The following is a 25,909-nucleotide window of genomic DNA, read 5'->3' as shown; positions in this document are numbered from 1 at the left end:
CTGGCCCCTGGTCATTGTCTGCTAGGCTTGTGCCCAATCCCATGGATTACACTGAAAAGTGTTCTGCTCACAGCTTTTTGGTTGTCACAATGCAAGCCCCCTTAGTTTATTTTACTGTACGAGACACTCATCTTGTTAAATAACATACTTGCTAAGCCCCCATTATTTGAGGATCTTTAATCAAAAAGCCATCTGCCAGGTGTGATTAATCAGGATTGTCAAGAGTGATGTCTCTGTTTCAGTGTCCAGCATGTCTGTGTATGATTACGCCTGCACCTTTCCACCTCTTCCACACTGTTTTAACAGTGATTTTCTGCTCCTACTACTGGCTAGAATCAAATTCCATCTATATTCTGCCCAAAGCAAGAAATGGAAAGAGGGAATGGATACAAACCTGCTCTTGCTAAATGGTACTTGTGGCCAACTATGGCAGGAGAGATGCATGAAATAAACAAACTGTCTTCCCAGAGTGGAAAATAACCTCTCTCCTGTAGGTCATTCTAGTTGGTCATTAGCTGATAGATTTGAAAAATCAAAGCTACCTTTGATAGCTGTAGATCATAAAGTGTCAGCTTGTGTAGGACACATTGCAATCTTGGGGGGAGGGGTGGAAGGATTGTCTCTTGACAATTGATTATTAATCGTGTTATGACTGCCTATGGGCCAGCCAGGAATAGACACTGAACAGAGTACAGGTTGAACCTCTCTCATCCGGGGATCTCTGGTCCGGCAACATATGTGGTCCTACAGATGTTGGACCCGAGAGCCCCAGCTGCAGAGGTTGAGAGCTGCTGGGAGGAGAGCTGGTATGGCAGGGGGCAGCCTGCTGGGCCAGTGACCTGGGGGCAGAGAAATCCGGGAGTGGCTGCTATGCTACGTGGAACCAGGTGATCCCCCTTCCCCCCCCCCCCCAAGAGCAGCTGCCGCCTGGCACCAGGCCGGGTGGCCATAGGCATGGAGCCCCGGAGCAGCTGCTGCCCTGCATGGAGCTGGAGGGCAGGAAGCAGAACCCCACGAGTGGGCTGGAGGTAGCAGAGCCAAATAAATCAGGCCAAAAGGAGGTCAGGCCCAAGGTTCTCCTGGGGCAGCAACCAGGAGGGGAGCCCAGAGGCCTGACCTCCCATGGTCTGGCAAATTCCCTTGTTCGGGACCACTCAGATCCCAAGGGTGCTGGACCAGGGAGGTCCAATCTGTAGTAACAAATCCGTGCACTAGAGAGCTTAAGGCAAACACAGGGCAGGAAAGGGAAATACCCTACAGAAGCACCAGGTGAGAGCAGTCATTTTTTGAGGAAAAAACAAATACAGGGAAGACAGCTGTCAAACGGCGTTAAAAATTACCCAACCCCCTTGGCAGCACCAGCATCTTTGATTTAACTTGCTTCCATACAGTGTTATTTGTGTGACTGTGCTGTGCTTATAGCACATCAACAGTTGCCACGAAGGGGCTGTACCTTAAAGCAACGGACAAGTAAACTGCAGAAGAAGTCGCAGGAATAGGACGCCAAGCCGGGGGGATTATCAAACAGGATGGGAAACAGGGTTATGGCTCTGTGCTTTCAGCAGCCTGTGAAGGAAAAAGTGATCTGTGATCTAAGGTGGGTTTAGGTTTTCGAAGGGCTTCTTTAATGACCACGGAGTGCAGGGGCGGATATAGGGCAGGGCAGGGCGAACGGGGCGGCCGCCCCGGACCCCGCGCTTAAAAAAGCCCCGCGCATGCGCATGCGCCGAGGCAAAGGGGGGCCCCTGCGGAGTTATGCTGCCCAGGGCCCCGCAAAACAGTCATCTGCCCCTGACGGAGTGCAGTCAGAACACCTGGGCTATGTCTACACTGGCATGATTTTCCGAAAATGCTTTTAACGGAAAAGTTTTCCGTTAAAAGCATTTTCAGAAAAGCACATCTAGATTGGCCAGATGCTTTTCCGCAAAAGCACTTTTTGCGGAAAAGCGTCCGTGGCCAATCTAGACGCGGTTTTCCGCAAAAAAGCCCCGATCGCCATTTTCACGATCGGGGCTTTTTTGCGGAAAACACTACTGTGCTGTTTACACTGGCCCTTTTGCGCAAAAGTCTTTCGGAAAAAGACTTTTGCCCAAACGGGAGCAGCATAGTATTTCTGGAAAATCACTGATGATCTTCCATGAGATCGTCAGTGCTTTTCCGGAAATTCAAGCGGCCAGTGTAGACAGCTGGCAAGTTTTTCCGGAAAAGCAGCCGATTTTCCAGAAAAACTGGCCAGTCTAGACACAACCCTCGGGTTCTGAGACAGCAGCACAGGGAAGAGGACCCTCTGGCGAGTGTCTGTGCAGTGAAAACCTGCAGCCAGGTGCTGTCGTCCCTGTGAAGACATGTATGAGGGGCGTGACAACACATGGGCAGACACCAGCCTCCCACGGTCTCCCCACACTTTACCAGGGATGAAGAGAGCATCTGCCTCCCTTTTATAAAGAGAAAGAAGCTGAGCTGCAGAGACACTGGGGTGGATTCCTCAAGGAGACAGGGCAGCTCTGGTCCATGCTCCATTGTAGAATCATGAGAGCCCAGGTTTACCTCCTATCAGGAGCCACAAAAAGCAGCATTAACAGGAACCAGACTCTGAACCTATTTTTCCTGTCACCGGAAACTCTCTTTAGAAAAACATCAACAAACATCGGGGGCTACTGGCCCTGTACTTGGATGAGACTGTTTTTAGCTTTGTGGTCTGAGCACTAACCTGCTGCTTCCTTCAAATAAGTACACCTACAACAATCCTCATTGCAGCCTGAGGAGCAGCATACACTAAACTCTCATGGTAGCTTGAGCTCCAGTGAATCCATCTGACAAGTCAGCTGAAGCGCCTGTCGACAGAACCGCGCATTGAGGGAAAGGGGTAATGCCTGAGTCAAGGGAAATGAAGTTGAACAAATATTTGCTCTGTGGGAGCTACTAGAGAAATTCCTCCAGGGTGAAAACACTTTGAAAATAAAGGAACACTATGCTGCTGGCTTCCTGTTGGCTTGGCTTCCCCTTGGCTTTGGGCTATTTATTTATTTTGCCTTTTGGAGCTCGGCAGCATCCTCGGAAATTAGGTATAATTGTCCTCAACTGGTCACAGAAATGTAGAGAGTGATGTTTGCTTTCACCTGAGCTATTCAGGTCAAGTGAGCTCAGGATTCCTAAGGCATTGCTACCTAAGGATGCTTCAGAGCTGAGCTGCTGTGAACAGTGAGGCCATGTCTTCATTAAACATAAGATCGATGCCGCTGTGTTCGATCTTCTGGAGTTCAATTTAGTGAGTCTAGTTAAGACTCCCTAAATCAAACTCAGAGAGCTCTTCCTCGTCAGGTCCAGTAATCCTGCTTCTGCAAGGAGTAAGGGAAGCTGACAGGAGCCTTTGCTTCCATTGGCCTTCCACTGTGGGGACAGCAGGGAAATTCGAAACAAAGTACATCAACTCCAGCTACATAAGTACCGTAGCTGCAGTTACATCTCTTGATTTGTTTTAGTGTAGATCTGGCCTCAGCGATCTGAGTGCTTTTATAGAGACAGAGCTACAAGAATTAAAAACAAGGTAATCAGATAGGGCTGTCTGAATGGAAGGTAGTTGGAATAAACAAACCAGACCTAAGCCTATGTGCATTAATGTGGCTCAAACACAGGAACTAAAGATAGGTGTGTCCCAGTGTGGGCTAAGGATTGGTAAAACAAAGATTGCTATCTTGGTGGGGTGCACTTCCCCATCACACACAGACACTGAGGGAAAGGGATGGAACTGCCGGTTTCTATTTATCTTTATGATTTCCTGTGAAGTTTTGGAGTTGTTGGGTAGTTTTTGTACAGGTAAGGGAAGAGGGGCAGAGCTGATGCATGTTCAGTTCCTTGTAGGAGCAGACCTATATCCACTTCTTTTGCTGGGGGACAGCTGCTAGACTTGCTTATCAAACTTCTGCATTGGTGACCTCTTTCATGTAGCAAGCCTCTGAGTGCAACCCCCCCCCCTTTATAAATTAAAAACATTTTAACTTTAAACAATGCTAGTGGTGAAGCAGCGTTTGGGGTGGAGGCTGATAGCTCGCAAGCCCCCTGTAATAACCTCATGACTCCCTGAGAAGTAATGATTCTCAGTTTGAGAACCCCTGAAGTATGGAGATTGGAGCACCCCATGGGACAGCTGAGGACCATATTGTCTCTCCAGCACTCCTAGCCTCTGATCAGCAGGATCAGCTCTTGATCCCAAGTCTCTGAAGAGAGTGGAGAGCACCCAATAGGCTCCTGAAGACAGACTGGGACTAAAAACGCAACAAAGCTTTAGGACTAGGTCGCTGTCAGGGGGTTCACACCCCAGTGTGCCTCAGTGCCCCCTGACTGTCTTCATATAGCCCCTCTCAGGGCAGAATACAGTCTGTATGGGTTGCTCATCATAGGCATTTGGGATTATCTCCGTGGCCCACTTACCTAAGCCAGGCTGTGATCTGCCTCCAAGCCCAGGTCTTGCCTCCATCCCCTAGTCAGGGTAGCCTTAGCTGGCCTTCTCCCAGCCCTTGCTGGCTATCCTCAGCAGGTCTCCCTCCTGAGAGCTCCTGCTTCCTCCACAGTCAGCCCCTCACTGGCCTCTCTCTCCTCCCCCTTGAGCAACCTGGGCTTCTCTATATATACGTGCCAGCTGTGCTCATACTCGCCCTAATGGGTTCAGCTGGCTTCTACCAGCCACTCGTGCAGTCCGGGATCTTTGCCAGCTGGGCTCTCTCTAGTCCTAACTAGCTCCCGCTGGTCTCCTTTCTGCTAGCCCCGGCTCCGGGCCGGAGTCCTGGTGTTAAAGGGCCAGTGCAGGGCAGGCGCCCTGTCACAGTCGCAAGTTTAAAACAAGCAAAAGGAAGTATTTCTACATGCCACACAAAGTCAATCTGTGGAACTCCTTGCTAGAGGATTTTGTGAAGACCAAGATTTTAACAGGGTTCAAAAAAGAGCCAGATAAATTTGTGGAGGATAGGTCCATCAGTGGCTATTAACCAGGATGGGTAGGAATGGTGTCCCTAACCTGTTTGTCAGAAGCTGGGAATGGATGACAGGGGTGGTATCACTTGATAATTCCCTGTTCTGTTCTTTCCCTATGAGGTTTCCTGGCATTGGCCACTCTTGGAAGATAGGATACTGGGCTAGATGGACCTTTGGTCTGACCCAGTATGGCCGTTCTTATGCCTGGGAGTCAGAAAACTGGTTCATTCCCAAGTTGGAGGCTGCCATGTGGAACATTGAGCAAGTCACTTAGACTTGTTTTTGTGACTCAGTTTCCATATCGGTAATAGGCAGATTTTGTTTTCTCACTTTGAGGGAGGTTCTTAGGTGGAATTTATTAACATATCATAGACTTTAAGGCCAAACGGGACCATTGTGTTCATCTAGCTCACCCAGGGAAGCACATTTAGCTTCTCAGAGGAAGAGTGCTGTAGGCATGCAAAATAATGTTTTATTCATTTATTACTATTTAGTTCTTGAGAGAGGGTATATTGCTCCCCTCCTCAGGCCTGTAGAGAATTTCCTCATAGCCTCGTATGTTGTTGTTTTGAACTAGGCAGAACCATGTCTCATCTGCAGTTACAATGATAACTATAATTAGGGAAAAATGCTTCCGCATCTAAGGCTCTTTCCTATGAGGTAAGCACATCAGGATCTTTGCACAGGATTAATTCTTTCAATAATTTGGTGTGGATGTGTACAGCTAGCATTTATATGTGACACAATATTGTTTGGGTGGATTTTCTGGCTAGAAATGCTGCTCAAGAAGCTTGTACTGTTTTTAAGTCTTCTGTATAGTTCTCAACTTGGTTTGTGCTTTATATCTACAGCTGCACATTAAAAAAATCAAAACAATAAATGCAATACAGGTTGAACCTCTCTAATCCAGCACTCTGGTCCGGCAACATCTGGCATGATTTCAGTTAGCCAGATATCTACTTATCAAGGGTGTGGCCAAGTTTCCCATGGTCCCATAAAGTTTGTTTACATACACCAGCCCTGGCTCTGTGTTGTGTGCTCTTGTTTAACTGTAATTAATGCCTAAATGTCTTCCAAGAGTCCAGTAAGCCGTGGAAGTGTTGGTAATGCTGCTAGACAATATTGATCTCCTGGGCTGTGTCTATACTGGGCCACTTATTCCAGAAAATCAGCCGCTTTTCCGGAATAAGCTGCGAGCTGTCTATACTGGCCCTTGAATTTCCGGAATAGCAACGATGCTCTACTGTACAAAATCAGCCGCTATTCCGGAAAAACGATTCTGCTCCTGCTTGGGCATAAGTCCTTATTCCGGAACACTGTTCCGGAAAAGGACCAGTGTAGACATCCCAGTTGTCTTTTCCGGAAAAAAGCCCCGATCGCGAAAATGGCGATCGGGGCTCTTTTCCGGAAAAGCGCATCTACATTGGCCACCGACGCTTTTCCAGAAAAAGGGCTTTTCCGGAAAAGCAGCCTGCCAATGTAGACGCTCCTTTTCCGGAAAAACTGAAAACTGAATAGTATTCTGTTTTAAGCATTTCCGGAAATTCATGCCAGTGTAGACACAGCCCTTGGGTCTGGCAAATTCTCTGGTTCAGCACTGGTCAGGGTGCTGGACTTAGAGAGGTTCAACCTGTGGAACAGAATTGCTATCAAAGAGAATATTCAGGCTGCGTGAAATAATCTGCCACCTTCAAGGGGAAAAAAAGGATTAACAACTAAAGGTTTTGGAAAATTTCTATAGAAACTTGGTCAAAAACCAGCTGGGGACTGTGTTCTGATAACCCCTTCTTGTTATTTCTGTAAATTATTTATTATTTTTATTACAGTAGACAGAGCCTAAAGATGGCAGATAAGATTAGGGTACCATTATGCAAAGCACTACACCACCATACCATTAGAGATGGTCCCTGTCCCAAAACGCTTACCATCCAAAAACACAAAGACAGACAAAGGTAGGATTATTATTCTCCATAGGAATCTGAGAGATTAATTCTCTTGCCAAAGGGGACATAAAGGATCTGTGACACAGTTGGAAATTGAACCAACGTTCTTGGATCCCATTCTAGTGCGTTAGCCATCAGTGTCTTTTTTCTCTCTTTCATTTTCCTCTTTTCTCCTGCCCTTAGTTAAAATGCTGTAGGCCATGATCCTACAGAGTGCGAGTGCAGAGTGTTCCAAGGGAACACATTTTGCGCTGGGATAAAGAAGGCAGGGGACCCGGATTCTGTGTGGTGAAGCCACCCAGTTACTCTAAGACAGGGGTCTCCAACTGTTTGAAGCACGAGATCACTTTTTGAATATAAATGCAATCCGAGATCTACCTCACACCCCAATGCTCTTGCCCTACCTCCTTTATGCCCCTTTTCTTAGGCCTTGTCCCCTGCTCGCTACATTTCCCTCCGTCCCCCATGCTCCCTCTCTATCACCAAGCTGAGGCAGAGGGTTGGGGTGCAGGCTCTGGTCTTGGATTAAGGCAGCATTTCTCAAACTGTGGGTCCTGACCCCCCGGGGGGGTCACGAGCAACTTAGAGGGGGATTGCAAACAACTTAGAGGGGGGTCGCGAGCAACTGAGAGGTGGGTTGTGGTATCACAAGTTTGAGAACCCCTGGATTAAGGGATTTGGAGTGTGAGGGGAGACTCTGAGCTGAGCTTGGGGCAGCCGTTGAGGTGCCAGAGGGGGGTTCTAGGTGCAGGCTCTGGAAGGGTGTTTGGATGCAGGGGTGCTTGGGCTAGGGCAGGGGTTTGGGGTGCAGGAGGAGGGTTTGTGACTGGGGTAGGATTTGGGATGTGAGCTCTAGCTGGGCTCTTCTTACCTCAGGTGGCTCCTGGGTGGTGATGCAGTGGGGCTAAGGCACACTCACTCCTGCCCTGGCCCTGGCCCTGGCCCTGGCCCTGCACCACTCCCAGCAAACTCCATCCTAAGCAGCCAGCAAACTCCATTCTAAGTCCAGTTGTGCCCCCTCTCTGCTCTGTGGAGAAAGGATACAGAGTGGGAGGGGGCACCTTGACATCAGCACCTCTCTCTCCCTCCGCTGCAGCTCCTGAGGGGACAGCTCCAAAGCAAAGGGCAGGAGATGCAGAGCAGTGTGGGGAGGGGCAGCTGAAGTGCCTGCCCTTGATGACAGTCTCTTGGCCAAACCAGTCAGGGTATGTCTACACTACCCCTCTAGTTCGAACTAGCGGGGTAATGTATGCATACCGAACTTGCTAATGAAGCCCGGGATTTGAATTTCCCGGGTTTCATTAGCATAAAGCCGGCGCCGCCATTTTTAAAAGCCGGCTAGTGCGAACCCCGTGCCGCGCGGCTACACGCGGCACGGGCTAGATAGTTCGAACTACGTAGCCATTCCGAACTATCTGTACTCCTTGTTCGGAATGGCTACGTAGTTCGAGGTGTACAGATAGTTCGGAATGGCTACGTAGTTCGAACTATCTAGCCCGTGCCGCGTGTAGCCGCGCGGCACGGGGTTCGCACTAGCCGGCTTTTAAAAATGGCGGCGCCGGCTTTATGCTAATGAAGCCCGGGAAATTCAAATCCCGGGCTTCATTAGCAAGTTCGGTATGCATACATTACCCCGCTAGTTCGAACTAGCGGGGTAGTGTAGACATACCCTCAGGATCACCTGTCACAGGCTCCGAGATCGACCAGAAGATTCTGATTGACTGGTTGGTGACCACTGCATGAAGAAGAGACATGCCTAACAGGGAAGTATGAGTTAAGCCACATGTCTGCCTGTTGAGGAACAAACATTCATATCTCTCTAGACCAGGGCACTCCCTGTCAACATCCTGGCCTGACTCCACTGCCTGGTGAAATCATTGACACCACTGTTGCAGGTGTCAGAATGATACTGTATTGATTTGAGACAATCCCCTTACCGCTGCTGGAGTCAAGGGAACATATCCATTGACCACTCTGAGTTTGGGTTAGGCCATTTGCACCTAACGTACTTGGCTGTCCATGTGTGTTTCTGTGCACACTTGCATAGAGCATAGGGACTTTGGCCCAAACTGTTACTATGCGCTTGAATGAACTCACATGGAAAAATGATAAAAGTCGAGAGTAGCCTCTCCCCCATAGGCAAATGCTTTTCCCAAAGCGATCAATAACTCTGTGTCTGACCTTTCAGTCCTCATCCTCCAAGGGAACTTGCGAAAGATGAGCCTGAGAACTGAAATGCCTAACCCTGCGAGCCACTCAGAACCATGGACTGGTTTTATGGCTCATTGGAACAGTTTGTAACAACCCTGCCTACTAATCCTTAATTGCCCACTTCATGTACGTGGGCTCTTTCAGCATTCACGGACCTCACATGCTTAACAATCTGTCCAAACTTATGTGTATCCAATCTCAGACACTGTGGGTAGCTTCCCCAGACCTGCAGAGGAGCTCGATGAAGCTTGAAAGTTTGTCTCTTCTACCAACAGAATCTGGTCCAGTAAAAGATGTTACCTCAGTCACCATGTCTTTTTGACATCCAGGGACCAGCACAGCTCCAACAACACTGCAAACAGATCCCCAAAGCTATTTAGGCTCCTACATTTCATTGAAGTCAAGGGCTGGGAGGTGGGATCTTCTTCCAGCAAAAAAATATTGATTCTGATTCAAAGTTTCCTTTACATTTCCTTAGAGCAGGCATGTCCAAAGTCCGGCCCGCGGGCCAAATGTGGCCCGCGGTCGGATTTAATACGGCCCCCCACTTCTCCCGGCTCCCCGGTGCTTTTTTTAACTGGCGCGCTCAGCGCGCCGCTTCGGGCCGCCGCCGCCGCGGCGGTCCCAAACCCTGCCCCTGCACTCCGCTTTGGGGCTGAGAGTGCAGGGACAGCCCCCGCTTCCTCCCCCTCCCCTGGCTCCCCGGCGCTCCTCTGACTGGCGCCGCTTCCGGTCGCGCCGCCGCCGTCCATGGCGGCCGCTGCGGTCCTAAAGTCCTCCGTGTAGGGCACGTCCGCAGCCCCGCTCCCCCGCTTGGCTACGGGTTCGCCCTGCCCCCGGGCCGCCGTGAGGCCAGCGTGCCCTGCGCTCTCCGCCCGCCTCTGACCCTGCAAGCCCTCTACCTTGGGGCTGAGAGTGCAGGGACGGACTCCGCAGCTGCTGAGATCAGGGACTGCCTTTGAACCAGACCTAGCCTATGTACTGCAGTCCAGATCTCAGTTTCACCCTTCACATTAGTGTAGGCAAGTTTTTTTTTCAATTGAGATGAATACATTGTAAAATCTCAGTTAATGTCAGTTGGTCTAAATCAGTTATAAATATATTTGGACACAACATGTATAGTTGGTGTTATGTCGTTTGCCGTTTGCAATAAACTTTGCATAAAATAGTTAATTTGCATTTAATTTTAATGGTTCAAAGAATGTCAGGCAAAATGGTCGGCCCTCACGCATGTTCACTTCATCAAATCTGGCCCTCTTTGAAAAAAGTTTGGACACCCCTGCCTTAGAGGGTCTGAGCCTGCCTCTCAAAGGACTGCAGGCGGTGTAAAGCAATATTATAAAGAACAAGTGAATTTAGTAGGCTTGAGTCTCGCTTGCCTTGTACTGCCACACACTTATTCGCTCCTGTGTACTGCCTCAGCATGTTAGCATCTCACATCCCCTTTGCCCAGCCCTAGAGGATCCTATAAGATGCCTAGCAAGAGGCAACAGGTCTCTTTTCTGTCCTAAGGAAGAGCAGAAAAAATATAGCAAACATTTCATAACACTGAATGTCACACATTAAAAGAAGGAGGGTCAAAAGCATCGTGTTTGATACACCCAGCCTGACTCCGCCACCCTTCTTCCATCAGTCCACAGGTTCAAACTTTATACAGCTGCATTTTCATTTTTATTGGGACCAGCTGACGACGGAAAACAAAGCGAGGTCCGGGCTGCTTCCGGCTGAGAGTTCCCAAGTAACACCGGAGCAGCGGGGACGGTGGGGGAGGCTGGAAAGAGGAGTGTTTCTATTTGCAGTTGGAAAAAAAAGGATCATATTTGGCTTAGGAGGGAATTAAACTTCCAGTGCTGCAGTGTCTCCATTTAACATAACCTTGGAAGGGCGTTTTAAGAGCATTTTCCCCATCGCTGTTTGCTAAATCAGCCAGGCAAGATGAATTGTGGTTAATTATTCGTCAGTCCAGGATGTGTAATTTTTGAGTTAGTTATCGTGTGTGAGAAGGGAGAGGAGGGGAAGCTCGAAAGCGCAGAATGAAGAGTCCCTTCTGCTTCCTGCTAACACTTGGCATTGTCCCACTTGCCCTACCATTCAGGAGAGGACAATAGACTAATTTCTAACGGGCACAGCAGCCTGGCTTGTTTTTACCACTCGTGCGCTATCTCCTCGGCGACAGGGCCCTTTGACATGTTTGTAAATGGACTTATGTTATATTGGGAGAGCTGGGGTCCCAGATCTATCAGAATTAACTCTACTGAAAAAAGAGTCATTTTCTGTACAAAAGATGGCTAAAGGAGAATGGAAAGTGCAGCGGGTTAGTGCCAGGATTCCATGTATTCCATGGTCAGGACTGCCTCTTTGTCATACATGTGTACAGCACCTAGCATAGGGAGCCCTGACCTCGGCTATAATAATAAAAAATAAATAATAGTTTATTTCCCAATCACTAAGGCCCTTGTTCTGGAATGTACAGTGTACGGGAGGGCGAATGCATCCATGCTAAAGTTCAGCAGGGCTCAACACAGCACCGGTGCATATGTGGTACCCTTTCAAAATCAGGCCCTACATTTGTGGCAGAACATTTGTCTTTACGGCAGAATTGTTTGCCAGACTTGAAGTAGGGAGCCATTCCCTGCTCTCAAACACAGTGTGCATCCTGTACAGTCTATACCAGTGTTTTCCAATTGGTGCTCCGTGGAACCCCGGGGTTCTGCAAAGCGAAAGTAAGGGTTCCATGAGAACTTGGCACTCCCTCGCCTCCTCTTAAAGAGACAGAGCCTTTTTGATGTGGAACTCGGCGTTTTTGTTTTTGTTTTTTGTTTTTTCTTAACAAATTTTACCTTGGCAACCGTAGGGGTTCCTTGAAATTCTTTTCAGGCTGAAAAGGGTTCCTTGGCCAAATAATTGGGAAACACTGGTATTCCATCTTCTCCCTGGGATTTGATTTTCTTAATTCAAAACCTAGCAATAATATTAGGGATGTTAAATATCGGTTAATTGAATAGTCGAGTAACCTCATGAATTCTTATCGGTTAGTCGACTATTCTATAGTCCCCGGAGGTGGGGCTGGTAGCCAGTGCACTCCAGCCCCACTCCTGAGGAGTTCCCTGCCACTCTGTGTGGGGTGCCAGGTGGGAGCTGGTTCACGAGGAGAGCCAGTTTAAAAACCAGCTCCCCTCGCAGACTGACTTTCTGTTGCCCTGTGCTTCTGCTTCTGATACAGAGTAAGCAGCGCAGGGTGGCAGCAGCCCCTGTCTGGGGGGAGGGGTGGAGGGAAATGTGGGTAGTCTATAGCATTAACCTTTATGCTTTTGCTTATCGGATAATTGGTTAATCAACTACACGATTACATCCCTAAATAATATATGAATAAAGTTCAGCTCAAACCTTTGTGGCCTTGCCTTTTCTTAGGGATCCTCCTCCTGGGTAGATCAGCTCACACCTTAGATCCTCTCTTTGTAGAAAGCTCCTCCCACTTTCCTTATATTTGGGCAGTAGCAAACCATAGGCCTCTGTGAGTCAGTAGGACTCACTTAGCCCTTTCTCAGTCTAATCGACACTGACTACCAAGGTGAAGTGCCTTGGGCAAATGTGGCCAACCTGTTACACTGACCTTTCATTTGTGTTTATATTTAAAAAAAGAATAATTATTAATCTGTTTGGTTATAAAAACAGCAGCAACAGTTCTTCCAAACAAGGACAATGTGTGAGCAGTACAGTGACCTGTGCCTTAATCTGTAGGACAACATACATCTGAAACCTAAAGATTGCAATTTAAATATCCAGGTTAAGTCTAAATGGCCATTTTACTGTGATACAACTTTCTGGCTCAGGGGTGTGAAAAAACACCCTTCTAAGCACAGCAAGTTGAAGTGCTGTAGAGCACTCATGTAAATGGGCACGAGTGCTGTTAGTCACTCCCTCGAGGAGATGGTTTACAATAGGGATGTAAAAAATCATTTAAAAAGGTAAGCGTGTAACCACTAAAAATCCTATCAATTACACGGTTACACTCTGAAAGCTCTGCAGTATAAAGCTTAAATAAGTGCCCACAACAAAGCCTCCCCAGGAGCAATGTTCTCCCTAATTTTTCCATCCATGTGCAGAATAAATTTTGTTATGTGCACCAAAATATGTGCAGATGTGCACCACCAATAGAAACACATGATGCTGTGTGTGGGCAACTGTGGGCACTTTGTTAATCTGCTGGGAGGTGCCTGAATCTCTTCTGAGTGGGCACCCAAGCGCTCAGCTTACAGGGAACACTGCCGAGGAGGCTTTGCCAATGCAGCGAAGCCAGCAAGAGCTGCCAACTCTGCTCCCAGGGAGCCAGTGTGTAACCTGTGGTGGGGGGAGTCCAGGCTGGGCCTACCGCAGACGGGGGCTGCCTGTAAGCATTACCCATTTAGAGTGAGGCTTACTGGTTAACCAGTTAACGTTTTACCTCCCTAGAGCGCCCTTCCAGCACCCCAGCCATGGGCGTGCATCCACTTTACAGCACTCCCACAGCGGTGCTTTCATTGTAGACGCGGCGACAAAGCCCACCATCACTCGCTGTGTCACAGCTCTGATCAAAGCAGCATGAAGTGACAGGGCGCGACGCTGGCATTGCTGTGACATTCAGCTCTTTAAAGACAGACTTGCCGGGCTTGTGAAAGCACTCCGGGAAACCTGCCCGACCTGCGCGGCCGCATTGTGTGAGCTGAATCCGAAACCGGTTTGTATTCACGCTTGTTTGTTCCCCATCTCTTTCTTCCTCCTCGCAGGCCTGAATCTCGAATCTGGACTGGGATGTTACTGCTTGGGACGTGTTTGCTCTACTGTGCCAGAGTGTCCATGCCTATCTGTGCTGTGGCCATGAGCCGTCACTTTGACTGGGACAAGAAACAGTCCGGCATTGTTCTGAGCAGCTTCTTCTGGGGCTACTGCTTAACCCAGGTCATCGGAGGGCACCTCAGTGATCGGTACCACAACGCTCTTCTATTATCCCTCGCTCGTGTCTTGCCATAACAATTTGTGGCAAAGTTGCCTTGTCCCCAACCTCCACCCCACATGAGTGAGGACTGCTCAGCCACCTGTGATGTATTCGTCTCTATAGCAAAAACACCGGATCCAAAGTCAACTAGAGTCAGCGGGAGTTTTCCCATTGACTTCAGTACGTTTTGGATCAGGCCCTATGGTTCTGGTCCAGCAGAGCACTGAAGAATGTGCCTCAATTTATGTATGTGAGTGGTTCCCATTGATTTCTAAGTTGGTACTGATCTTAGGCTACATCTACACAACCGCAGGAAGTCGACATAAGCTATGCAACTCCAAGCTATGTGAATAATGTAGCTGGAGTCAATATGCCTTAAGTCAAGTTACTACGAGCTCTATGCTGGGAGAAATTCTCCCTTCGACTTCTCTTACTCTTCTCAACCTGGGCAGAGTAACAGGGTTGATGGGAGAGCGATCTGCAGTCGATTTTCACTTCACGTCTTCGCTAGATTGACCACCGGTGGATTGATCTGAGCATTAATCCAGGGTGTGGTGTAGATGAAGCCTCAAAGTTACACAGGTGCTTTGCTGGGCTGTGGCCCAAGTTCAGTTTAGGAATTACCTACATGCAAAAGTGTAGTGCTTTATACTATACTGGCATAGTTCAAGCTGCATAGCCCCTACTACTCTGGACAGTTATATCAATAGGCATTTATACTAGGAATGTTTGAAGGTGGTTAATTAGGTAATTGTGTAACTGCTACAGGAACAGAACCGGCAGCCAGTGCATGCTGGGAGCCAGTTCCTGGTTGCCGGCCCCACTCTTGGGGAGCTGGCTGCGGGCTCCTCAGCATAAGCTTTATACTGCAGAGCACACAATGTGGGGCAGCAGCTGGCTCCCCGGGAACCGGTGCACATAAGAAACCAGATTTTAAGCTGGCTTCTGATGTGTACTAGCTCCTGCCTGCTGCTTCTGCTCCTGCGGAGCCAGCTGCCCCCTCACGCTGTTGTCTCACTCCTGGCTCTCAGTCCCGCTCCCAGGGATCCAGCTGCCACCCCATGCTACAGGCTCTGATACGGGGCGGGGGGTGGGGGCAGCCATCTCCCCAGGAGCAGGGCTGGGAGCCAACATGTAACCGCTATGGTAACTGATAAGATCATTCTTATCGATTAACCATTTAAATGGTTCCTCTGTTACATCCCTAGTTTATACTAGTACTACTTACTCCTGTATAGAAAAAGGAATAAGCTAGGCATACATAAGGCACTTTTATAATTGTGTGCATTCACACGAGGGGTTGTTCTGGGCACCACCAAAAATTGTACAACCCTGCCGCCCCCGCCTGCGGCTGCCCTCACATCACTAAGGTTGTAACTATGCGGACAGGAGTGGGGCCCCACTTTCCCCAACAGTCTGAATATGCCTGTGGTCAGTCACTCATCCCCATTGTCTGCTGCAGTTGGGGAGCAGATGGGGCTTTCCGTTGGGTACCCTTCACTCCCAGGGCATTCTAGGGCCTCTCAGGTGTGTAGGTAAATGGTAAGAATGATGCCATGTTCTGCTGCTGCGTGAGGGCACAGGACACATGGGGTATGTCTAGACTACATGGCTCCGTCAACGGAGCCATGTAAAATAGTTTACTTGGCATAGTCAAAGAAGTGGGGATTTAAATAATCCCCGGTTCATTAAAATAAAAATGGCCGCCATGCTGTACTGATGATCAGCTGATCCAGCACAGCGCGGCAGTCTAGACGCGGATCGGTCGAGAAGGGAAGCCTTTGTCGACCGCGCTGCATCTAGACTGCCGCGCTGTGCCAGATCAGCTGATCGTCGGCACAGCGCGGCAGCCATGTTTATTTTAATGAACCGGGGATTATTTAAATCCCCGCTTCTTTGACTGTGCTGAGTAAGCTATTTTACATGGCTCCGTCGACAGAGCCATGTAGTCTAGACATACCCATGCTGTGTAGAGATGACCCCAGGGGCAATGGGAAAGGCTCTACTTTGCACAGCTCCCTGCCATCCCTGAAAGCCTTAGTGGGGTGGGACGGTCAGATGGGCAGGCCTGGCTGACATTCCTTATCAAACAGCTGGGAAAAGAACCCTGAAGTCCTGGTTCCTAGTCCTTGCGCCCACCCCGTCCCCTACCCACAGTCCCCTCTTGCGTCATTCTTGCTTATCTTTCAGGATCGGAGGAGAAAAAGTCCTCCTCCTCTCTGCATCTGCCTGGGGCTTCGTCACCGCGGTCACTCCCCTGTTCACCTACATCAGTTCTGCCCACCTGCTTTTCATGACCATCGCCCGGTTCCTCATGGGACTGCTGCAAGGTGAGACACAGGATGGTGCGTGCATTCGTTCCGTTCTCCTGGGAACCTGCTTCTACTGAAACGCCTTGTAGGCTGGATTCGAATGAAAGGCATCATTGCGATGCATAAATTGCAGGGCCAGGGGTTAGAGTGAGCTTCTGTTTTGGAGCTGACCCCATGTCGGGAACTCTGATTATAAAACCTGGTGTGGCTGGTGTTGTACCTCGGTGTTTTCGTACCTCGGTACCTTCGGTGGTCTGGACTGTCAGTGTCAGCGTCGTCTGGTCAGGGTCGTCCTGGCGTGCTCCAGACAGGACCTCTACTCCGTTGGTGATAAACTTTCGGCTGCTTGCGTAACAATCGATACTCCCTTTATCTAGAGTGTTAGACCCCGTACACTTGGGTCAACACAGGAGATCTCTGAGACGCCCCGGAAACGACAGATACAGGCAAGGTTTGAAATCAATCGAGCAGGTTTATTGTCAAATGCGAAGCTCTACCAGTTGGTAACAGAGATCAGTACAATGTTACACCACTGGGCACTATGGCCTGCGTTGACACTATGCCCTACCAACACCGGGCAGGCCTATTGCCATATATCAGATATTAACAGCAGTTAGTCAAAGTTAAGCTACTGTGCATTCTGTAAGCTTAGGCAATGACATCTGCCGTTCAGGTGCCTAGTGCGCCCCCCGCAAAGTCGGCCGGAGAGCACCCTCTGCAGTGTCCTTTTATAGACAGGTACAAACAACTTACATCATTTCTTTACGTACCAGGTTACCACCCTCTGTTGCCTAGTTACCACCCCTCACCTTATGGAAGGGGAGCTTACTTACTATCCTTCATGCTGTCAGTTCTGACCTGGTCCTGAACCTAGGTCGGTATGTGCATTAGTTTTTAGGGAGTTTTTGTACCAAGACATTTCTTATTAAGATGTTCCATTACTCCCCTTTGGCTTACAGTCTGTACCCAGTGCCTCCCTGTGTCCTTCCATGCTCGACCTAACTTACACAATCACACAATTATCAATAGGGCTTCTTTCTTGGCTCCTGTTACTGAACCAAAGTCTTGCTCACTAGATTGCAGGCCTGTTGCTGTTTCCATGTTGCAGGCCTTAGGCCTGCTGACTCCATATTACTGACCCTCAGCTTACTACAGCTGGGTGCAGAGAGGCTACCGAATGGGGCCCATGGAGAAAGACATCTATGATGAGAATGGTGCCATCACGCTAGGAAGCTTTCATCTCTCTGCCTATCTCTGAAATGGTAAACATGCTTCAAAGCACCTGCATTTCGGGAGGTTTCTTTGGTCTTTCGTCTGAGCTCTGATCATTTGGGTTGTTTTTCTCTTCCCCCTTGTGGATCTTGGACCTGGATCTATAAACGCCAAGTGTGTGCTACCCAAAAGTTGGTCAGGTGACTTTTTCCAGTTAATCGATAAGAAATGCTGGGTTGTTTTCACGGTTTTCTGTCTGGGCTTTTCCCTCCACAAACAGGGGGTGCCTGATACATCATCGACCATATATTTGAGAGTTTGTCTGTCTGTGTGTTTGTTTGTCTGTCCAAGAACTCCTCTGAAATGGTAAGAGCTAGGACCACCAAATTTGGCATGCAGCTTCCTCTTATCCTCACTTACAGCGAGGTCAGGGTTTGGTTGTGCCAGGAAAATGGGATATGCCTGGAATGTGATTGCACCTCATAACACCGTACAGAAGAGACAGAATCACCAAGCAAGTGAGAGGGACTGGCTGAGGGTGTCCCCACCATTTGGGAATGCTCCAGACCCGAGTCTCCCACCCCTAGGTGCACTTTTGAGAGGGTGGAGGGTCTGAAGCTCTCCCCAGATTCATAGGGGGACATTGCTGGCTGTGCCCCATCATCAGAGAGCAAGGGAAGCGTACAGTTTGCTGCATTCCTCACTCTGACTGGGGAGCGCAGGGGGCAGACGAACCTGGACCTGCCCCAGCTGGGGGACATCACCACTCCCTCATCTGTGCCCGCTGGCACTGCAGCAGCCAGAGCGGTGAGGTGATTTTCACCTGGCCCCAAGCTGATGTGGTGAGAGGGGGCTGGGGTAGTTCCAGTTTTCGTTAACTACCAGGGTCACAGAGCTTGTCAGCGACGGCCTTTTTTCCTGCCTACTCTTTATTTTTCTGTCTTTCTTTGTACTCCTCCTTTTCTCTGTGTTTATTATTTGGGGCCAAACATTTATCAAGGACTAGGTAGCATCCATGCCAATTTTAACCGTATACACGTTAGCCTGTGTGTTAACCACTGCAACAGCCGACCCATCCTAGAATTCCCCTCGTTTCCCCTGGGAGTTTCACATCCTCTCCACATCTGTCTCCATAGCAGCAGTTGGTTTCAATGCCGAGCTATTCCTTTGCAAAGTCTCTGCATGCTATCTCATCTAGCCCTGCTACTCAGCAGAGCACATGATATTGTCATTCCCAGAACCTGGATGAATCACCATAAGAAGAAGCTGGCAACTGTTTAATAAGGATTAAAAGCTTTTCCAGCCCTGGGGAGGGCGAGAGGAGAAGGATCAGTTTTTGGTGTGGCTCAGTTATGGCGCAATGGTAAAATGTTGGCCTGATGGTGAAGGTTCACCAGCCTGTGTGTCACGAGAGCTGGGGCCAGTTCCCAGCTCTGCTCAGACTCCTTGTGTGATCTTTGGCAAGTCACTAAATTTGTCTCTGCCTCACTTTCCTGGCTGCAAATGGGTATAACAGCCCTGCCTTATTGTGACTGCACCTCGACACAGTGTGCAGTGAGCAGGGTAGATGTACACAGCTGGTTGCGCTGGATGCTAGCAGTGATTTTAAGTGTGGGTTTTAGAAGGCAGACAAAGTGGTTACTGGTTTGTTATTTTCTGCTTGCTCATTTCTGGCAACTGGAGGCAGGAAAATCTGCCAAGTGAGTGAGAGTGAGGTTCAAAAGACACTGGAGCTGTACAGAACCCAAGCAGCAGACAGGGAGGCAGAATGTAAGAGACAAATGGATTCAAAGAGGCTTGAGATAGACGCTCACGTTGCCCATGAGTGAGGGCACGGTCACATCTGCCTCACAGGGATGTCGTGTGGATAAATGAATTCACACTTCGGAGGGGCTCACAATTACCATAAGGGGCGGGGCATGGCGACAGAGATGGTACAATGAGCTTCCAAGTGACCATTGGGGGAGCGGTGGGCTGGCATATGTCACACTGGCGTGTGACGCAGTCATTTCTTTGGGGACAGCAAAGAGCTCGTTGACTTGGTTGGACATTTATCGATGGTTGGATTTGATTTGACCACACTCACATGCGGGCACCAGGTTGACTGAGGCCTCCCCCGACTGACAGTGGCTGACTCTTTTTCCACTCCTAGGTGTGTACTTCCCAGCTTTGGCCAGCCTCTATTCTCAGAAGGTCCGGGAGAGCGAGCGAGCTTTCACATGCAGCACAGTCGGGACTGGCTCTCAATTTGGGTAAGTCCCGGTAGGCCGATGTTTCCTTAGCTTTGAGCAGCAAATGCCAGAGTCTCAGAGGGATGCTGTAGGAGAGAAAGTGCAATTTAACTGCTGGAGGCTAAAACACCAGCCCACAAAGTACACCTGGAACTTCGGGTCCTGGAGGGCATCCATTCCCGTTGAAGAAAGCTCAGACGGTTGCTACAAAATATACACACTCATTACAGAAGTTGTTGAGTCCTTGACAATGTTTTGTTCTTCCAAGTGTGTTGAGGATTTGTAGGATTTTTGTCTTTTGAACAGCGAGCTTCAAGGAGTTGCCATTTGGTTTTCTATAGGCGGTGGCAGCAGGAAGAGCAAGATGGACTATCTAGGATCATGAGTTCTGTTTTTGACCCTTTCACTAACTTGCTGCATGACCCAAGGCAGATCACTGAACCTCCCTGAGCCTCAGTTTCTCTCTGTTAATTGAGGATTAATAATACTTTCCCTCCTTTGTAAAGCTCTCGAAGAATCTCCAATAGAAAGGGCTCTAGCACGCTTCAAGGCAGCAGTAGTATGTAATGCACCATATGTTCTGTCTTATGACTACCTTATGCGGCTGGATGTACTCCTGGGTATAAATGGTGATCTTGCTAGAAAAACAAAGGGTATGTCTATGCTGCAATTAAACACTCATGGCTGGCCCCGGTCAGCTGACCCGGGCTCATAGAGCTTGGACTGCAGGGCTATAAAATGACAATGCAGACATCCAGGCTTGGGCTGGAGCAGGGATCTCAAACTCACGGCCCACAGGCCACCTATGGCCCAAACAGTTTCACAATCTAGACTAGGAAGCTCTGAGGCCCAAGGTGTGTGTGTGTCCCTACACTGTCACGGTGTGTTCAGGGGACCCCCTGGTAATCCCCAAGGCCGGGTCCCTCAGAGGAGGTGGCTTTCTAGAATCATAGAACATTAGAACTAGAAGGGACCTTGAGAGGTCAGCCTCACGGCTGGACTAAGCATCATCTAGATTACTCCTGATAGATGCCCGTCTAATCTGCTCTTAAATATCTCCAGAGATGGAGATTCCACAACCTCCCTAGGCAATTAATTCCAGTGTTTAACCACCCCAACAGTCAGCAAGTTTTTCCTAATGTCCAACCTAAACCTCCCTTGCCTCAATTTAAGCCCATTGCTTCTTGTTCTATCCTCAGAGGCCAGGAAGAACAATTTTTCTCCCTCCTCCTTGTGACACCCTTTTAGACACCTGAAAACTGCTCTCTCTTTGGGGGAAGGGGTGCAACAGGGGGAAGAGAGCAGGATGGGGGCAGGAAGGGGTGGGGCTTGAGGGATGGGGATGGACATACCCAGGAGAGCTAACAGCTTTGATGAGCCCTGGGCAAGGTTGGGGAGGGGGCCTGGCACTGCACTCCCAGAAGGAGCAGGGCCTCAGGCAGAAGGGGTGGGATGGGGGCAGCCAGCCCTCAGCACTGCCTGGGCTGCTGTATCCCCCACCTCAAGGCTCCGGGCACCACTGCTGCCACAGTAGCCATGGCTGGGAACGCTGGGCCCTTTTGAATCACCAGGCCCCAGGGCAATTGCTCCCATTCTCCCTTCTCCGCATGCCTGACCATCACCCCCACAGGGACTCCCAGGTCGAATTGTGAAACAGCTCGGGCTGTAGGTGGCTTGCATGCCTCCAGGCTGAGACCCCAGGGCTGGAGCTCGAGCTCTAGGACTCTATGAGGGATGGGGAGAGTCCCAGTGCTGGGCTCTAGCCTGAGCCTAAATGTCTGCCCTGCAGCCCTACGGACCCAGAGTATGGCCACAAGCTGACAGCTGCTTCACTGCTGTGCAGACACACCTAAGGGACTAAGAGCTCTTCCCATGCTGAATGTCCCATCTCCGGGCAGACAATCCACGTGTATCCGAGTGCTCTGTGGCACCCTGCCCTTGACAGGGATTTCAGATTTCAGGTCTGTGGCCGGTGTACGCTGACCGTGTTCCAACGACATCAGCTGAGGATTTGGCCCTAAGTGTCCAATGATAAGAGACCAAGCAGGTTCTTCTCCTGTGCAGTGCAATAAAAGAGTCGATTGTATCATGGGATGGGCTATAATAGCAAGGTTGCCTCTCCGCTTAGCATTATTGATTAGCCAGTGCAACAGCTTGTTAAGATGAACAGCTCCTGAGGGCTGGATAAACAACACCCAGTAAACCAGTGTTGACTCAGTAGCACTTTCAGCATTGAGGAATGGATTGTGAGTTTGCCCAAAGCTCGCTCTTATCAGGCTCATGATCTCTCTGGCTTTTCCCTCCAGGACGCTGGTGATTGGTGGGGCAGGGTCCCTTCTTCTGGACTGGTATGGCTGGGAGAGTGTCTTCTATTTCTCTGGTTTGCTCACTTTGCTCTGGGTTTACTGCATGTGCAAATATATCCTGAATGAGAAAGGTAAGCCCCCTTCTTGGTCCCTTCCTACCGGCACCAGCTGATCACTCGGCTGTGCTGTGGAATGACAGAAAAGTGATGTATTGCAATTGTTAACCCTGGGGCAAATGCCAGATGGCACCACCTCCTCCTCCTCCTCTGGCTGGACTCTGAGTGGCACGTAGGTAGCCTCTGAGCAAGCCCCACATGTGATCTCTGTGACCGAAAGCCTCTCTTCCTGGTTTGTGAATTTCTCAGCCACTTAGGCAGAAACTTAAATGTGTTGGGAACCTTTGCAGCAAAAATGTCGGTGGTGAGTGAGGTTAGGCACCTACAGTGGTTGGCATAGATTGCCGAATGGCAGAGGAGCCAGAATTGGGACTTAGGTCCTTAAGCCTGAGACTTAGGTGCCAAAGTCAGGGATTTAGGCACCTAAGTACCTTCCTGGAATGCAGCCGAGCTGCTGCTAATGGTTTTTAGGCATTACAGAAAAGGAGAGTTTTAAGGAGGACCTTGAAGAGGAATAATTGGGTGGCTTTCTGGATATTTATGGGGAAGCTCCACAGAGTGGGGAGGGTACCAGCATCTGAACTGAGGCCCTGCCCTCTCTCTGCCTTTTCCTCCAAGGCTCTGCCCTTGGTCCACCTCTCCCAGGCCTTGCCTTCACTCTGCCTCTTCGCCCAAGGCTCTGCCTCCACTTGCTCCTCTCTGCCCCCTCCCTTCCTGTTGTTTGCCCTTAGTCTGGTAAAAAGTAGGAGGCCATAGCTGTCCCACTTTTAAAAGTGATGGGGGCCCCTGTGGGGAGCATCTCCCAAGTGTAAGGGGCAGCATGGGAGAAACACAAAGACGCTAGTTCGAAGATGTATCAGCTGAGCAATGGAGGCAGGCAGGAGTTGACAGTGAATGAGAGAGGATTGGTAAAGGTGGGGGGACAGGACTGTCCCTAGGGGGATGTGGGGCCTGAGGCGCCCTGCCTCTGGTCCATCCCACCCTGCCCCTTCCTGCCCCTGCCCAGCCCCCTTGCCAAAGCCCAGCAGCCTGCTCTGCTGCCCTCTCCCAGCCTCTAGTCTTCTGCTTCACCATGGCGACAGGAAGCGGAACACCCAAGAGCGGGCCAGGGTAGAGTGTAATAGGCTGGAGTGAGGGTCGGGCCCCTCACACACTGTGGTGGTGGGATCTGGAGCAACCCAGCAGCTAACGCCATGACCCCTAGGAACCTTCCAGGTCACCTTAGGACCCATCCATCGGATGACTGAGGTGGCCACTATGGGGTCCCCCAAAGTGAAAGGCCTGGGGGTGACTGCCCTGAGCTATCCCAGTGCGGGATAGGCTGTTAAGGGAAGACAAGTAGCCTATGTCTGATGCAATAGAGAAGGGGAACCAGAGGAGGGATGTGAAGGGAAGGGCAATGGGGACCAAGTGATGGGCAAGGAAAATGATCTTTGCAGCAACATTCTGAGTGGATGCGAGCAGGATAAGGTGGCATTTGTAGCTTTTATGGCTTAATGCCTAGATATTCTGGGGTTACCTTTTTGAATGCCCATTATAAGCAATTTTGAAGTCGTGGGTTTAAGCCCTAGGATAGAACAGACCCAGTGTACTTGGCTGTGATATTTCTTCCCTGCAGAACTCATCGTTCGGTTAGACTATTTAGCAAAGAGCCTGTCGTTATCCAAACAGACCAAAGTTCCCTGGAAGCAGTTATTTAAAAAGGCCCCTATCTGGTAAGTCAATGTTATGGGCATGTGTGTTGTGCATGGCAGCCCCACTCCTTGCAGAATCTGGGTTTTTTTGTGGTTGTTGTTTCACCTTCCTTTCATTCTGGAGCCTTTATATCTTGCTCCTGGAGTTAACTACCTCCCCAAACTACTCCAGCAGAGGGCAGAATGGTGGGTCTTTCCAAGGTTGCTATTTTAATTTTATAGCTACAGGTTGAACCTCTCTAGTCCAGAGCTCTCTGGTCCGGAAACATCTGTCGTCCTGAATGATTTTAGTTAGCCAGATGTCCACTTTTCATGGGTGTGGCCAAGTTTCCTGCTGTCCCATAAAGTTTGTTTACAGCCACCAGTCCTGGCTCTCAGTATTCTGTACTGTTATTTAGCTCTAATTTACTCCTAAATGTCCTTAAATGACCCAGTAAGCAGTGGAAGTCTTGGTAATGCTGCTAGACAATATTGACCTCCCGTGGTCTGGAAAATTTGTTCGGAACTGGTTAAGTCCCGAGGGTGCCAGACTAGAGAGGTTCAACCTGTATTTATTTCTTAAGGAAGTTTTATCAGCTTTACAAATCATTGCCATGTAAACATCAGAGTCAACACAATAATCATTATGCCCCTGAGCTTATCACACCACTGAACTGGGCATTATAGCGTGAGTCTCTTTACACCATCCAATCCTCTGTGAATTATATTTGTCAGTGTTTCTGTTTTACAAGCAGTGCTTCTAACAGCCCAGGGCATAAGGCAGGGGTGGGCAATAAGCATCCTGCGAGCCAGATGCAGTTTGCCAGGGTTAGACCGTGGTGTGCTGCTAGATGTGTTATTTACCTCAGGTAGGGCCCAGGGCCGGTCTATGGGGTGGGCTAGCCGGGCAGCTGCCCAGGGCACCACCTATGGGGGATGCCCGGCTCCCAGCGGGCTGCAGTGGCCACCTGAGGCGGGGGCCGTGTTAACCGCTGCAGTCCCGGCCAGCAGTGCCCTTCCCCCCGCGGCCATAGGGCCCTGCATGGCTAGGCACAGCCGGCCCTGTGCTGCGCGCCATCAGCAGTGGCCGGGCCGACTGGGCAGCGCATGCTCCGTGCGTCCGCCCACGTGCCCCCGGGGTGGGCCTGCGCATGCGTTGTGCGCTCGGAGGTGGGGCCTTGCGCCCCGGGGGCGGAACTGCGCGCCTGGGGCCCAGGGCGCCAAAATGGCTCGGGCCGGCCCTGGTAGAGCCTCTCGCAGCTCCCATTGGCCGCAGATTGCCGTTGCCGGCCAGTGGGAGCTGTGGGAAGTGGCACAGACCAGGACAACACTTCCCTCAGCTCTCATTGGTCGGGAACAGCAAGCCATGGACTACAAAAGCTGCAAGTAGCTGTACCTATGGATGCACAGGTAAATAAGTGTCTAGCAGCCTGCCAGGGGCTGACCTTGGTGAATTGCCTCTGGCCCACAGGCCGCTTATTGCTCACTCCTGGCATAAGGCATATTCCGAATTTAGAGAGACAAGGTGGGGAAGGTAATATCTTTTATTGGATCCACTTCTGTTGGCAAGAGTGGCAAACTTTCAAGCTACACAGAACTCTTCTTAAGATCTTTCCAAGACCTGTGGCTCAAAAGCTTGTCACTCTCACCAACAGAAGTTGGTCCCATAAAGGACATCACCTTCCCACCTGGGAATGACGGCTGCAACAACGCTGCATACACTCTGAATTTGTGACTCAGGGGATGCTGAGAGCTGTAATCTTTGCTCTCCTGAGGGGGAGAGAGCGCCAAAAAATGTCCTTTCAGGTGTCACTCTGATTTAATGAACTCTCTCAGGAGACGTTACGTCTTCCTAGTTTAGGGTTCTGGATTTAACACTGTCCAGACCAGAGCAGGGGAGTGGTTTTGTGTAGCTCAATGCATCGGCCATCTGACCATTTAAGGAAAGATTATGACAGG

At 49.8% G+C, this 25,909-nt stretch overlaps 1 protein-coding gene across 1 annotated transcript in view; it reads left to right on the top strand.

Annotated features, from left to right (window-relative positions):
• The window catches only part of SLC17A9 (solute carrier family 17 member 9), a 45,604-nt gene that overhangs the window by 5,244 nt on the left and 14,451 nt on the right, over positions 1–25,909 (top strand). The window contains exons 2-6 of the mRNA XM_006126190.4: positions 13,892–14,089; positions 16,291–16,430; positions 19,777–19,876; positions 22,162–22,292; positions 23,896–23,992. Coding sequence (XP_006126252.1) covers positions 13,892–14,089; positions 16,291–16,430; positions 19,777–19,876; positions 22,162–22,292; positions 23,896–23,992 — 666 coding nt within the window. The remainder of the gene's footprint in view (positions 1–13,891; positions 14,090–16,290; positions 16,431–19,776; positions 19,877–22,161; positions 22,293–23,895; positions 23,993–25,909) is intronic.

This window comes from Pelodiscus sinensis, chromosome 18, assembly GCF_049634645.1.
Source record: "Pelodiscus sinensis isolate JC-2024 chromosome 18, ASM4963464v1, whole genome shotgun sequence".
Classification (NCBI taxonomy): Eukaryota; Metazoa; Chordata; order Testudines; family Trionychidae; genus Pelodiscus; species Pelodiscus sinensis.
Note: the sequence above shows the minus strand (reverse complement) of the source record. Positions and strands in the feature narration are given on the sequence as shown.